The 15440-nt window shown below is 64.9% G+C and overlaps 1 protein-coding gene across 2 annotated transcripts in view; it reads right to left on the reverse strand.

The window, feature by feature from the left end:
* Positions 1-1398: 1398 nt before the first annotated feature.
* STK32C (serine/threonine kinase 32C) overlaps positions 1399-15440 on the reverse strand; it is a 93841-nt gene continuing 79799 nt past the window's right edge. For both annotated transcript variants that reach the window (XM_043597936.1, XM_043597935.1), the window contains exons 3-12: positions 13118-13269; positions 10295-10468; positions 9381-9418; positions 9190-9279; positions 8874-8977; positions 8099-8215; positions 6718-6843; positions 6502-6633; positions 2992-3059; positions 1399-2069 (exon numbers count right to left, since the gene is read on the reverse strand). In XM_043597936.1, coding sequence (XP_043453871.1) covers positions 1931-2069; positions 2992-3059; positions 6502-6633; positions 6718-6843; positions 8099-8215; positions 8874-8977; positions 9190-9279; positions 9381-9418; positions 10295-10468; positions 13118-13236 — 1107 coding nt within the window. In that variant the 5' untranslated portion in view covers positions 13237-13269 and the 3' untranslated portion in view covers positions 1399-1930. The remainder of the gene's footprint in view (positions 2070-2991; positions 3060-6501; positions 6634-6717; positions 6844-8098; positions 8216-8873; positions 8978-9189; positions 9280-9380; positions 9419-10294; positions 10469-13117; positions 13270-15440) is intronic.

The raw sequence follows: 15440 nt of genomic DNA on the forward strand, positions 1-15440 counted from the left end.
CTCTGACCCCGCGCCACGTCCCCACCAGCAGTTCGCGTGCGGGGCACTCGAGAACATTCATGCTGGCTGCACGGACGGCCAGCCACCCCTAAGGATGGCTCTGCTCGGCCTCTGGGTGGAGACGGGGCAGGGCTGGCTCTTCCTCTCAAGGGAAGGGGCCCGGGAACCGTGGCCGCACCCAGGCCTGCAGCTCAGACACGGCCAGAAGATGCTGGTGTGGCCCATGGCCAGATGCGCAGAGCGAGAGAGTTGGGCCGGACGACCTCCACCACATTCTGACCAGACGGGCCAAGAAGGTGGTGCAGCCCCAGCCTGAGGGCTGTGTCCCCCAGGCCCTGCCCCCTCAAGACAGAGCAAACCAGGGCTTCGACTCAGAAGGCACTGACGGCCTGGCCTCACTGCTTTCATAGAAATCGTGCTGCTTCTCTGCCCCAGGTGTGGAATGTCCCCAAAGGGTATATTTGCTCTAAGAGCAGGGTGTTCGTGGTCAGGGGGACAAGCTGCACCGGTCGGGGACAGCCCTTTCCACCCTGTGCCTGCAGCGCCCATTCCTGGTGGTGACCAGGGAGCTTTTCCAGCTGTGCCCTCTGGGGGAGCACAGCCCCAGCCTGGAATCTGGGCTTCCTGTGGGGCTGCCCCCAGGAGAAGGCCCGACCTGGTGGTCCCCAGATCTGTTTGGTCAGTGCAGCCTCAGAGCTGCATTCCCGGGGCTCCGCCGGGCCGACGTCCAGGCACAGGCGAGAGGTGATCGAGGAGCCACGTCACACCCACATCCCCGCAGCCAGCACAGGAGAAGGGTGTGCTATCCCCTGGGGTCTCAAAGTGCACACTGAGATTCACAAGGTTTTACAGAACCCTAACCTCTTCCTCGTTCTTGCCTCTGGCACCACCAGGTCTCCACCTAGAACTTTCTCTGGGGGCTGGCACCACCCACAGGTGTCCTGCAGCTGCCCACCTCTGGACCCTGGCTTCCCGGTAGTGACTCCTGTGTCCCCTGCTTGGGCACACGGGGTTGTCTCTGACATGAACTCCCCTGGCCCTTGGCGAGCCCAACTCGGGGAGCTCCCTCTGCCCAACTCAGCCAGCTCTTTCTCACGCAGCCTGCGGCTCTGGTTCTGGTTCTGGTTCTCCGCTGCCCCCACCCCACTGGCAGGCTTCGCCACCGTCCCTGTCGGCAGACTCCGCCCCTGCCCCGCCCCGCCCCACCGCCAGGCTCCGCCCCTGCCCCACCCCATCGGCAGGCTCCGCCCTCATCGACGGGCCCCGCCTCTTCCGTGCCTCCACTGGCCGACTCCGCCTCTGTCCCGCCCCGTTCCCGCCAGCAGGCTCCGCCTCTGCCCCCCCCCAGCTTTGTACAACCCCTGCCGGCTTACAACACGCACGACACTGGACACCGAGCAGCTCTTAGGTCGTGATGCTCAGAGGTGACAACTGTACAGAAACACAGCAGAAGTCGCCAGAACAGTGTGTCTATAAAAACACTCCTCACCTTTCCGCACGAGACTCCGTGCGCCCCGGGGAGCCAGTGCACGGACGTCCGGCAGCCGACGCCGGGGCCGGTGCCGAGGGCTTATGTACAGCCGAGGCTGGTGGCACTGGAGCCTCTGTTACTTGCCAGTGGTGGGCCGGAGGGGTGGGGACGGGGGGGCACCAGCGGAGGCCGCAGGCCTCCTGCCACCATTGCAGGTAACGGAGCCACCGGCGCGTGTCCCCCACTCCCGGCGGTTGCCATGGGCCACGGAGAGCCCTCCAGCAGGCTCGGCAGTCAGCCCGTCCCCGTGCAAACAAGGCCAGGGAGCAGCGGGGCCACCAGGCCCGGGGTCTGTGCTGGGAGGGGCCGGGCTGCTCGGCGGGGAATGTCCACGCTGGGCCTCTGCCCGCCACCCTGTCTTGTCCTCCTGGCAGACCTGAGTCTGCAAAGCAGCGGGAGCTAACTCTCGGTGAGGCGGGAGGGGCAGATGGGGCCGCACATGGACAGGGCAGGGCGCGTCCCCTCGCGGTCCTCCGCAGCCTCTCCGGCCCCGGGGGCGGGCGGCGGCTCGCTCGCGGGGTCCTGGCTCTTCTTCAGCCTGTGGGGGGGAAACACAAGGAGGGGCTTTCTGCAGCCTCTCCGGCAGCCGCAGGACGCTTCTGGCCACCCCCAACCCTGGCCTTGGCCCAGGACTTGCAGAATGGGTCCCCCAGGGACTCGCCGGAAGAAGTGCCCCTCCAGGCACCGCAGGGGGCAGAGAATGGGTGTGGGGTGGGCCAGAGGTCAGCCCAGCCCAGCAGCACCCTGCCTGACCACTGAGGCCTCAGACTGCAACAGTGGGGCTGGGGAGCCAGAGCTGAGAAGGACACCTAGTTTAAGGGCATGTCCTGTGGGTCAGCAGTTTTGGAACAAAGCTTGTCAAGAGCTTGCCTGAGTGTCCTTATCCAGGCCTCCGGCCTCCAGGATGGCAGCCAGTGCCCTAAACCAGTGCCCACACATCGTCCTGGTCACCGGAGTGCAGAGCTGCCTCCTCCAGGAAGCCCTCCGTGCTGCACCTTACCGCCCCTCTCCTGGGCCCGCAGCGCTGGGCTTCCTCCCTCCACTGCAGCAGGTGTCTTAGCTGTCTGAGGCCTGTCATAGCTTCCTGCTAACCAGCTGTGCCCTTTCTGTCCCATGGTCCCTGACGTTCAGGAAAGTTTGTGGCGTGCACGAGGGAGGGGTATCAGTCCATGTGACTGCAGGACTGCCCAGCCGTCACCTCCGGCTGGGAAGTCCGTGGAGTCTCTCCTCAGGAGAGGCTGGCTGTTAGACCTCAGTTTAGAAGTGCAAGTTCCCAAGCTCCCCTCCCTCCCACACAAGCCTGAGCAGGGGCCTCCCACTCTCCCTCCCTGGGAGGGTGGGGACCTGCTTCCCGGGTCCCCTGATGCCCTATGGCTGCCGGGGCTCAGGACCTGTGTGGCCCAGAGAGCCTCCGCCTCTTCTTGGCGCCCTGCTGCCCGCCCCCCAGCGCACACACTCACTTTTCTCTGTTAAAAATCACAAAGTCTTGCTGGATCGCATCAAGGCAGTCCTGAAGGTAGTCATTCTCCTGTTAGAAAGACATACCAGTGAATGTAATGGATGCTGTTAGACTCCCTCCCCTCAGATGGGTGCCCGAGCGTCCCTCCCAGCCTGTCTCTTCCCCTGCTGTGGCCTGCACCTGTGGCTTTCTGTGGAGACCTGACCCGGGCTGTTGGAGAAACTCTGCCCTCAGGCAGCCAGAACATCTGGGAGTTTGCGTCTCCGGGGCGACCCTCAGCCAGTGACCAAAGGGTGCCCAGTTTGGAAGCCCAGCCACTGCCTCAGGGCAGATGCTACCATGAAGGCAAGGTCTGCAGGACAAAACTTGGGCCGAAAACCATACCTGGCCGGGCTCCCTCCCCTCCCTGCATCAAAGCCAAGGTCCTCGGAGACAGAGCTGGCCTCTGAAACCTGGGAGGGCCTGAGTGCACACACGTGGCCATGATGGCCCCTTCCAGCCACGAGAGGGCCCTCCCCGCCGGAGGACAGCAGCACCTCCCCGCCCCTCCAACCCATCTGCCTCCATCTGCCCCCAGCAGCAGGGCCTGTGTGAGACCCGCTAAGGTCAGAAGGGCACCGCCTGGTGCAGGAGCAGAGGCTGGGTGGGTGCCCGGAGGACTGACGGGTGTGGGGCATACGCAGGAGGGACAGTGTGGGTGTGGGGCGTCCTCCCATGGCCGGGAGCTAACCCCCCCGGGCAAGAACCCTGCAGGGGGTCTAACATGCTGCCGGGCAGCTCCTGGAAACTTGGAAGGAATGATGGCCCGCTGCAGATTCCAGAACAGCCCGGGACGAGTGCTGTCTCAAGAGAGGTGGGCAGCCAGAAAGGGCGGACAGACTCAACATCGAAGAACTGATCGCCCTCAGACAACCATGCTCTTCTGGGGGGCCCAGAGAACGTTCCTTTCAGCGAGGCGCTAACGACTGAGCTGGTGAGGGGGCAGGGCACCATGGAGCAGCTTGGCACCGCCTGGGCTCTGCAGGAGACGCTGCTCTAGAACTGAGTCCCCCAGCGGCCACGGTGATGATGGTGCGCCAGAACAGCACGAGCCTGGACCCAACTTATCCGGACCCAGCCAAGTGGGAGTGAGCCCTGTAATCGGCCGCACCGTGCAGCGGGAAGCAGGTCCCCCTGCGTCCGGGTCTAGCGGTGTCCAATGGGTCCCAGCGCTCCTAGGGCCAGGGACACGGACAGCCAGCCCATGCTCACACACACACACACACACACACGTGCACCCATGCACACAGACGCATATGTGCGCACATTTTCACACACGTGCACAGGCGCACACATCGCACATGCACATACATCTCTGTGCACACGCACACACGTATTTACACGCGCTCACGCAGTGCACCCACGCTTGCACACGTGCGCACACCTTCACGCACAAGCATGCTCACACACGTGCACCCCTGTGCACACGTACATGCACACACGTGTGCACTTTCACACATGCACACGTGCGCAATGCTCACACATGCATACATGTGCACACATGCTCGCACACACGCACCCACACACACCCCCCACACACACACACGCACACATGCACAGTAAGATCAAGGGTACGAGAGAAAGCTGTCACCAGCCACCTTGATGGAAATTCACACCATTTCCCGGGTGTACCTTTGGACGTCTGTTGGATACAGGGTCTGAGCTAGCGCTGGGCCACGCCCACCTTGCAGCTGGGCGAGAGCAAGTGTCCCCACCCCGCCCAGTGGCTGGCCCCCAACACCCCCCACCCCCGCCCTGAGTGCATAACCAAAATCCACTCATTGGCTCCCGGTACAGCCCTCGTGGCTGGTCCTGGATCTGTGGGGTAACGGCTGTACCATGCACGAGGCCAAGAGGCTCCTGAAACTGCACCCCCCCCCCCACAAAGCAGCCTAGATCTACATAAACAAGTCCGCACCAGAATGGAATGGCAGTGACAAGTGCCACCGTCTCGACTGTAAGTCTGTACCTTTGCCTTCGAGCCCCCGGGGCACAAGGACGCCACTCCCCGTTACCCTCCCGCTCACTGTGGAGACCTGGCACCTGGCTCGGGGCAGACGATGGGGACCGTGGCACATGTGGCCCAGGGCAGCTCCAGGCACAGCTGCGGAGCCCGAGGCGGCATGCTACCAGCGTGGACCGTGCACGGCTCTGTGTGCGGCACGCAGCCACCGACGTGACAGGGCCACCCTTCCAGTGCCCACAGGGGAGGGGCTGGGGCCAGCGTGCACGCACCCAAGGTGGACGACTGTACTTCCAGGAAACGCTTATTTTGGGTTGATTAGTCTTTGAAAGCCATGCCGAGCAGTTCAACGGGAAAACAGCAGCGTCTTCAGCGCATGAATGAGTGGATATCCACGTGCGGGAGTGACCGTGGCCCTGACGCTACCCATAAAAGTTAACTCAAAACGGGCCCCAGACCTAAATGCGAGAGGTAAAGTGATAGAATGCGAAGAAGAAAGCGCAGAAGGAAATCTTCGGTAAGACGCCAGACGCACAAAATAAGAGAGCAGGAGTGGAGACACCGTACTTCATCAACATGTCGCAAACGACCCCACCCGACGAGGAAAGAGAAAGCCACCGAACAGAAGAAACTATTTGCAGCTCGTGTCTCTAACGAGTGTCTCAGGACAGGTGAACGGCTCTTAGCAATCATAAAAAGATAAGGAGTGTGGTTCCGGTGCTTTCGCGTGAGCGGCTCAGAGTCTGTCCGCGCTCCCACGGTCACACCAGAACAGCCCCAGAGGGAAACGTGCGGGGCCACACCTGCAGTCCCACCTCTGAACACCAGGGGCCGCCACCAGCAGTCTAGAGTCCAGGCTCCCAGGGTACCCCCCAGCCCGGACCGCGCAGTGTGCTGAACGTGGCTGACGACGCCCAGCCCCCGCCTGACCCCTGTGCCCGGGAGCAGGCCCGAGGAGGTGGCACCAGGGCTGGGGTCTTCTGCCGGCTCAGACCGGTCCAGGGGCAGGAGGGCCACAGCTGTGACTGCTGCCATCTGCACCTATACCCCAGCTGCTTCTGTGAGCACCAGCTGTCCCTCGGGGACAGGTGCAGGGTTGATCCCGTGCTCACACGCGAGCTCCCCAGGAGCGCCCCCACCCTCCCGGGAGAAGCTCTGTGACCTGGGGCAGGCGAGGGGTATCTGTGGGTTTCGCTGTGTCCCCCCAGAGTGATGTCCTAACTCCCAGCTCCTTGGAACGTGACACAGAGTCACATAAAGAGAGGGTCATCGGGGTTAGGGTGGGTCCTAACCCGTGGGTGATGGGTGTCCCTATAAGAGAAGACACATGCACGTGCCCCTGGGGGCAGAGGTGGGAGAGATGCGGGCCCGGGAGCCCTTCCACCGGGAGCAGGATCTCGAGGCATTTCTACCTGCTTAGGAGAGGAAGCCAGGGGCTCGGCTGGGGGGTGGGTTTCAAGGTGGTGCCCCGGAGGGAGGGGGGGACCCCACACCAGGCCCCCCACTCACAGACTGAGAGCTGTCTCTGCTGCTGTCCCGGGACCTGTTCTTGGCCAGACGCTTTTTCTTCTTGTGCAGAGGCCTGGACTCCAGGATCATCTCCTCCAGCTCAAAGGTGGGGTCGCAGTGCAGGCGGCCTTTCTGTGGGGGGGGATGAGAGCTGAGCCCCACCACCCCCGTCGGCCCCTGCCCACCTGGGGCCCCGCCCACCGCCCGCAGGCTTACGTTGGGCACGAAGCCTGGTGCCACCTTCTTCTCGCTGAGGTCCTGCCACAGCACGCCGGCCAGCGATGGGGCCGCCTGCATGTCCTGTAGGCTGGAGGCTCGGTGCTTGGGGTCCACAGTGAGGAGCTGGAACACGACCCTCGTCAGATGGCGCCCACGCCCAGCACAGCCCTGGCGCCCACAGCTGGCCACCTGCTCCAGGCCAGGGCACCCCACTGAAAGGATCTCAAGGGTCAGGCAAGGAAAGGGGGCACTGACTCCAGATCAGTGCAGTCATGTGGCCGAGGGGACAATCTGGCCAAGCCCCTGGAGCCCAAGGCCAGTGGAGGGCGTGTGGGGTCCACGGGGACCTTTGACTAAGAGTCACCAGCAGGTGGCAGCCTCGGCCTGGTGAACGGCAGTAAGGGCCCCAAGACCGGAACTAAGTGGACACAGCCCCTGGGAGCCTCGGGGTGCCGTGTGCGGTCGGGTCAGTGCGGCTGGGTGTCCCCTCACACGCTGTCCCTGTCCCTGTCTCAGAGAGAAGGCAGCAAACCCTACCCCAGGCTTCCCTGAGGCGTGAGGCTTGGTGCACGGATGGCCCTCACTCCCTGCTTGGGTCTCTGGGGCCCAGGTCCACCGTGGGAGCTACCTGGGCAGGGGTGGGCAGAGCCGTGTGGGGTGGAGGCTGGGTTAAGAGCCTCTCGGGAACTGGGAGAGGCCGCTAGCTGCCCATCTGTCATTCCAGGGGCAAAGGTCTCCAGCAGCAGGGGGGACATGCAGGGAGGGCCCTGTGGGCCAGGAGACGGAGGCCGGCTGGGCCTTATGTGTCCTGCAAGCTCTTGCATGGTCGGTCCCGACCCCGGAGGCGCCCGCGTGCGACTCTCTGAGTGGAAAGCGGTGGGGCCGGCTGAGGGGCAGCCCCGGCCCAGGCCTGGACACCGGACCGAGGCACTGTGATAGCAGCACCTGGCCTGGGTCCCTGCCAGACTGAGGTCCCCTGGCTGCTGCAGCCACCTATTCAGCCAGTGGGGGGTGCAAGGGGGGTCTGGGGTCTTTTTCGTGTGCTCCCGGGGGGTGAGCCCGACTGCTGGCAGCAGGCAGTGGCCACCCATGTCTGGCAGAAGGTCGGGGTAGAGGAGGCCAGAGCCTGCACGCACCCTCCCCCCGACACGTGTGACAGGGGGGCCCGCGCCTCAGTTTGGGCATCTGTGAAATGGGGTGAAGCCGGGTCGTGGGATTTAGTTGGTGACGGGCACATGGCATTCGGCTCACAGCCAGTGCTCGGACTGGCCCAGCTACTGCAAGACGACAGAGAGCCCGGCGGGAGCGACACGGACGTGCACACGCAGGAAGCCGGTGCTTCCTCAGCGCGGGGTGGGGGTAGGGGGTGGGGACTCACCTTCCGCAGCAGGGCCACCATCTCCTTGGACCAGGTGGGGACGTACTGGACGCTCACCGTGCTGAACAGCTGCACCAGGGACTCCACGGCATTGCTGGAGTGGACGTCGTAGGGCCTCTGGGGCGGGGGAGGCAGTGCTGCGGCAGGGGCCCGCCACCCAGAGGCCCCCGAGGCAGCGCCCCACCCCCAGCACACACATAGCGCGGCCTCCGCTCCCAGGAAGATGCCGGGTCTGGGCCGTGCCTGTGTCCAGGCCGGGAAACTGGCCAGGACAGGCCACCCCTCTGGCCGGGCAGGAAGCACATCACCCCCATGGATGCCCCGGCCTGGGCGGATCGGCCCTGCAGGCCAGGAGGGGCCACCTTCCTCCAGGCTGGGGTCCTGCAGCATGGCTGAGGGTGCAGGGCCTCGGAGGCCCCCCAGGAGGGATCGGGAGGGCCCCAGCCTCCCAGGGCTAGAGGGTGAGAGCAGGGGGACCCCACAGGAAGGTCCCAAGGATGCACCCCACTGACAGTTCTCTCCTCTGCCTGGCCCTACAGCGCCCCTCCCCCCCCCCCCCCCCCTCCAGAGCCCATGGTGGCTTCCCTCCTGCGCTGGGTCAGGCACCACTCTCCATAGACACCGCACTGGAAGCGTGCGTCCACGGAACGGGTGACTGTCCCCGAGCACCTGCAGGGACGGCCTCATTTCTTCCCAGGCACTCAGGCCCCCCCACCTCAGTGGGACACAGCCAGCTCAGGTCGAGGGCCAGCCCCCGGCCCCAGGAGCTCCGTACCCATCCACGTAGCAGCTCGTAGGCCAGCACCCCCACCGACCACCAGTCCACCTCGAAGGAGTAGCCGCTGCCACCGCTGACGAAGGACTGGAAGATCTCCGGAGCTTTCCAGGGAGGGAGAGGCCACTGAGCATCCCGGAACCGCGGGTCCCCTCCCCGGCTGACCGCCCGGGGGACCCTCCCCCACCTGGTGTGGGCGGTGGGCCGACCCAGGAGTGTGTCCTAGCTCTCACATCGTCACCTAGCGTCTGTCCGAGCCTGTCCCGCACTACAGCAGGCTGGCCGGGCGGGTGCGAGGCCGGTGGCCGCGGCTCACCCATGTATGGCTTGGTCCCCGCCAGGGCGGTGGCCCTCTCCCCGTCCTTTATGATGGTGGCGATGTTGAAGTCGGTCAGGTGTGCGTGCCCTGCGAGGAGAGAAGACACGGCCGGTGTCCCGAGGGCTGGAGGGGCATCCTGTGGGCGGGGCGCGCACCCCCACGGCCAGCCTCCCGCAGCCCGGGCTCACCTTGCTCGTCCAGCAGGATGTTGTCGGGCTTGACGTCCCTGTTGCGGGAGCAGGAAGTGGGGAGATGGTCCAGGAGCCCTGTTCGTGCCTTGCAGTCCCTGGCAGGGCTGGCGGTTCCCTCACGGCCCCTCCCCACTCAAGGCAGAGGCCCCAGAGACCCAAGTGGGCCTTGGGAAGATGCCGCCTGGCAATTCTGACCGAGCCAGGTGAAAGGAGCCGTTCTGGTTTCTGGTGAAGTGCCCCTCCCACCTGGGTGAGGCCAGGAAGACAGCAGGAACGTACTGGACACAAGGGTGCCAGAACCCCCAGAGGACAGCAGAACCCCGTCCCCAGCGCCCCAGGCTGGCTCCTCTCCCAGCACCCCCCTTCGTGGCTGGCCCTTCCCCAGCCCCCCGGGCTGGCCTCTCCTCGGAGTCCCGGGGCTGCACAGAATCGACGACTTGGGCCTCTGCCTTGCACCAACTGGCCTCAGGCCTCACCCTGCTGGGTAAATGTTCGCTGCCCGAACTGTGACCAGATAGCAGAACCCCCAGGCAGACACACAGAGACCCCGTCTACTTGGCTTCGTAATGTACCACGTGGGCCTCCTCGTTTCGTTCTGCGGATGCAGCTCTGTCTTCCTAACTTCATCTGCTTTCAGCTAATGTTACAATCAGCCCGATTCCCCAGGGACACGGCACTGAGCAAACGGACTCCTGCTAGGGGTGGTGGGGACCCGGCAGCTGAACGGCCCGGGTGAGGGCCGCCCTGATCCCGGCCGAGCCGGGGCCGCTCGCCTCGGACCCACCCCGAGGTGGACATCAGGTGCGCGGCCTCGGAGCCAGGCGCTGGCTGGCCCAGGTGCCCCGCCTGGGGGCGGGGGGTGGCCAGAGCAGGCAGGAGCCTGCCCGGGAGGCCGTCAGGTAGGCACACACCTGTGGATGATGTGCTGACCGCGCAGGTAGTCGAGGGCCAGCGCCATCTCGCAGATGTACAGCCTCACCGTGTCCTCGGAGAACTGGACGTTCTGCTGCAGGTGGTAGCGCAGGTCCCCGCCCAGGAGCAGGTCCACCACCATGAACATGTCCTCCTCGTCCTGGAAGGAGTACCTGCGGGCACCGGGGGAGGACCTGGCGCACGCGCACGGCGGGGGGGCCGGCTCCGCAGTTCCGCCCGCAGACGGAAGCCACAGACGCCACACCCGACGAGCCCCCACCTCCCACGGGCACTCTCCGGGAGCAGGGTCCCTCCCGGGGTGCTGACCCGGCTCCTGCTCGGGAGCCGCTCTGAACCGGGACCCTTGGGGAAGATGGAGGGGCCTGTCCTGATGGGAGAAGCCCAGCTGGGGGCAGAGACATGGGAGTGACCGGCGGAGAGAAGGGTACATCGTCTCTGGCCGTTTCCCTGCTGGCCCTCTTCTCCCAAGAGGGGATAAAAGCATCTGCTTCGGAGGACCGTTAAGGAACGGAGACCTCAAGGCGAAGTGCTCAGGCAGTGCTGGGCAAGGGGCCGCTTCTAACAACCGCGGTGGTGGGGGCGGTGGGGGTGGGGACGGTGACGAGGAGGACAGCGGTGATGACGGAGATAACGGTAGTCACAAGACAACATTTAAGGACTCCTTCCATTTTGTAATTTCTTTTGTGAGCTCTCAGAGGGCAGTCTTACTGTTGAGCAACTGGCTCTTTCCAAAATAAAGTCACGGGGCGCCTGGGGGCTCAGTCGGTAAGCGTCCAGCTTTTTTTGGCCCAGGTCATGATCTCACAGTTCGTGAGTTCGAGCCCCCATCAGGCTTCATGCTAACAGTGCAAAAAGCCTGTTTGGGTCCTCTCTCTTTCCCTCCGCCTCTCTCTCTCTCTGCCCCTCCCCTGCTCGTGGTCTCTGTCTCTCTCTCTCTCTCTCTCTCTCTCTCTCTCTCTCAATAAATAAGCTTAAAAAAAAGAAGAAAGTTACAAAGAATTGATTTTTTTCACGTGATGTTCCTCTCGCTGCCCACCGGAAGCCACCCTGTCCTCATCTCAGGGGCAGGTGGCCTGGGGAGGGGATATGGGACCAGAGGGCAAAGGGACTCGGAAGGCCAGGCTCCGGGACAGGCCAGGAGTCCTGGGGAGCACTGGACAAGAGGAGGCGGCCTCCCACGCCGGGAGCTGAGGCTGCGGCGGCCCCACCCTGGTGGCGGGAGGCATCCCTGGCAGGCCCGCCCGTGGGGCTGGGGTGGTGGCCGCAGGAGCAGGGGAGGAAAACATCATGCTGACGGGCCACGTCCCTCAGTCGTCCTACGTGGACCACTTTGTCCATGTACGTGCGTCGCTAATTCTGCACTGGGGACCACTGCCACCCCTGCTCCACAGACGGGATGTCGTCTGCCGCAGCAGGAGGAGTTTGATGCAGGAGCCCGTGCTCCTGGCCGCTAGGCACGTGGCCTCCCAGAGAGAGCCCCAGAGGGTGTGGAGGGAAGCGGAGGCCCCCCAGGTGGGAAGTCCTGGGTCTTCTATCTCGGCAAGCCCCAGGGCCGGTGTCACGGTTGAGGGTCAGCCACACACGGCAGCCCCTTCCTGAGAGGCTGCAAGCAGGCCCGGCCCGGTGAGGCCCTCCCTGGCCGGCACAGAGTGGGTGGGTTTGAGGGGTGCTTGGACGCCCCTAGCTTTAGAACCACTGCCTCAGGATGCCGAGAAGACCGCCACTGAGCACACGGTGACACCGTGTGGCCCCGCCGGCCCCTCTGCTTGCCTGGACACTAGACATTCGTAGGGACATCGGGCCACAGTGAGGGAGGCCCGGGGCCGCGTGCAGGGGTGAGGGGCTGGAGGAGGCCCGGGCAGCCGGGCTCCACCGCCCTGGGCCCTGCTCAGCACCTCACCCTCTTCCCACAACCACGTGGGGAAGGCCACACCCCCCACGCACAGCCAGCTCCTTCCTCCTGCCCGGTCTCCCCACCCCGGGGCGGGACCACGGTTCCGGTTCCGACGGGGAGAGCTGGCTGTGGGCTGCTGTCCACGGCGCGGTACCCTCCCACCTGCTGCGGCCCAGGTAAATAAGCGAAGGGGGACCTGCGGCTCTGAGTGCGTCCTGCAGGAGCTAGCACCAGGTCACTTTCAACGGTGCACCGTCCCCGCCTCCGTCCCCGATGCCGCTCGGGCGGCCTCTCCCTCCATGTTGGGCTAACGGACCCTCGGCTCCCAGTGGGGGCGGGGCTAGGCCTCGTCTCTCACACGCCTCCCCAGCTGCCGCAGCACCTGTGCCCACCGAGGGCCCCCGGGAACGCCACCGGGTCTGTGAGCCCATCGGGGAGCACAGACCCCAGGACGGGAGGCTGTCAGGGAGGATTCGGGGAGGACCCCGGCGGGGAGGACTCTCGTGCAGCCCCACGCTCACGGAGGAGAGAGGAGGGTGATCTCACTGCAGCCTGTGTCTGCCTCCCCTCAGGGGCTGGTCTTGGCGACCATTCTAGGGAGGAACTCAGGCCCCCAAAACTCTCCCCCACTGGCTTTAGCGCCAGAAACTCCAGGGGCCACAGGCCTCCTTCCGGGGAAAGCCTGGGCTTCCCGCGGGTGGGAAACCTGCATCAACACGTGCGTCGTGCACACCTGGACGGCGCTGGCCCTGGGGAACCTGAAGGTGAGCGCGTGGGGGGTGGGCCGTGGGCATCAGGGCATCCCAGAGGCAGGAGAGGGGGGAGCAGCGGGGAGGGGTGCCGGGGGCAGGGGAGGGTGGCAGCGGGTCCAGCCTGGGCTCTGTGCCCGCGAGGCGAGCTCACGCACCACAGGTTCACCAGGAAGACGTGCTCGATCTCCTGCAGGATCTCCAGCTCCCGGAACACGTTGCGCACCTCGTCCCGCTCGATGCAGTGCTGCTTGTTCATGTACTTCATGGCGTACATCTTCTCCGTGTCCCGCTTCTGCACGATGCACACCTGGGGGCAGAGGGCACTTCAGGTGGACGCCACCACCCCACCTCCCACGCTGGCCACGGCAGACGTGACTCGGGAACGACTGGATGTCTTTGGTGGGGCAAATTCCTGTGCAAGGTGCCTTTGGAAAGCAGGCAGGACCCAGCCAGGAGCACGGCGCTGGGGCCCAGGAACCCCACCCCCACCACCAGCGGTGACCCACTGCCCCTTCCTGGGGCTCGGAGCAGCAGCTGGCTTGGAGGGCCGCTGGGGACGAAGTGGGGAGACCCCTGGGCCAGAGCCCTGCACCTGGGAAGGCCCCAGGCGTGAGAGCTGCTGTCCTCGTCACCCTGAGCCACCATCCCCAGAGCAACAGGGACCCTCCTACAATGGTGGGGCCCCTGCATGGCTCTCAAGTGCTAATCCCACCCAGCACGGAGCTGCGAAGTCCATTCGCGATGTTGGCGGCATTCACACGTTGGGCAGAGGGTGGGGGTGCAGGGACAGCAGAACCACAGAAGCAGCACAGACTCGTGCGAGCCCGAGTGGCCAAGGGGCGTCCATCAGAGCCACGGACAAAGGTCTCCAACAGCAAACGGGGCTAAGGCACAAAATCACAGGCCGGGGGCCACGTTCCCCACTCAAGTCATCGAGGGACCTCTTGAGGACAGAAAGCCCAAGTCACTCCTGAGGGTCCCCGCAGCCTTTGGGCTCCAGGTGTTCAAGTAGCCGGAGCTGGGGGAACTCGAGGAGCGGGGAGACTGTCGGGGGGCCCACCCAAAGGCAGGTGGCCTGGACCTGACCGGAAGTGTCAGTGAGCATCAGGGTCGCGGGCCAAACCCGCGGGATGCAGCCCTTTTGGGTGAAGCCCACGGTCCCTCACCTGGGAACACATCCTAAGACACGAAGGTGTTCTGTGGGTTTTTTTCAGAAGATGTTTACCAGTTGAGCAAACTGCTTATCACAGACTTTCAACCAACCTGAGCATCCAGCAACCTTATGGACACCGGGCAAGTGAGCTCAACGAAATGCCACACGGCCACTGAAACTGTATTTATAAACACTGTTAAGCACGTGTGATGACTTTCATAAGGCCAAGCAAAACCGCAAGGCTGTGCCGTTTAATGCGGACGCGGCGATGACGTACCCGATGCGGCAGAACCGGAACGGAGCACAGGGCACGCACCGCCCCTCACTCTGGCTCCTGCACCGTCACCGTGAGGGCGTCTGGTGGCAGTGCTGCCCCACGGTGGGGAGGCAGCGGTGACTGCTGGCTTCGGGGTGCCGGACACAACTGAGCAGCCTGCGTGCTGAATCCCCCCGTCCTCCAGGGACAGGACCCTCATGAGGCACAGCAGCACCGGGCACACCTCCCTGCCAGCCCCAGACGGGCAAGGCGTGTGGCGTGGCGCCCGCGTGACACCCACGTGACATCTGCGTGACGCCCGCGTGATGCGCCTGGGCAGCTCCCACCTCAAACCGCCCAGGGGCCGTGCAGCCGCCGAGACCCCCGCAGAGCCCTGCCTACAACTGCCTCTGGCTGGGCTGACTCCCCAGAAAGCCCGCAGTCCGGGGCCCGGGACCTGACCTCAGACCTGCGTCGCTTCGGGCGTCCAAAGGCCCCCATCTGCTCTTGATGCCACGAGAGTCAAGGCCCCCCACCCTCGTTCTGCCAAGACTGGGGGGGCCCGACATGCAGGAGCCCCGTCCCTGAGCGGGGGCAGAGCGGGGCCGGGAAGGGAGGCCACGACCAATGTCCTGCCCTAACCTTGCCGCCAGGCCTTCCCACGCAGAGAGAGGTTTGGAGCCATCCCCGTCCTCCTGACTGTCCCCCAAAGGGAACAGCGGGGGTCACTTCTCTGACAGGAGCATATACAGTCATAAAAATGTCCCCAAGGGGCGTGGGGACAGGCAGAGCTCTCCTGGTGGGGACGGGGGCAGTAGCCACTGTGTCCGCCGGCTCCCCCGTGGGGACCTTGCACGTTCGGGGACCCCTGCTGACCGGGATGAGGCAGGGCGCCAGGCTGGGTCTGAGAAAGAGATGCCCAAGCCACAGGGCTGCCCCCGCCCCCTGGATCCACCCGTTGCTCTCCGGGCCCCTGTGGCCACACACAGCAGACAGACCCCTGTCTGGGAGCCCTCGGGCCGCCCTCGTCCCTGGGCCCGTCCTCCGCCATCCGCTCCTCGCCGGCTGT

The sequence above is a fragment of the Prionailurus bengalensis genome, chromosome D2 (assembly GCF_016509475.1).
Source record: "Prionailurus bengalensis isolate Pbe53 chromosome D2, Fcat_Pben_1.1_paternal_pri, whole genome shotgun sequence".
In the NCBI taxonomy this organism is placed as follows: Eukaryota; Metazoa; Chordata; class Mammalia; order Carnivora; family Felidae; genus Prionailurus; species Prionailurus bengalensis.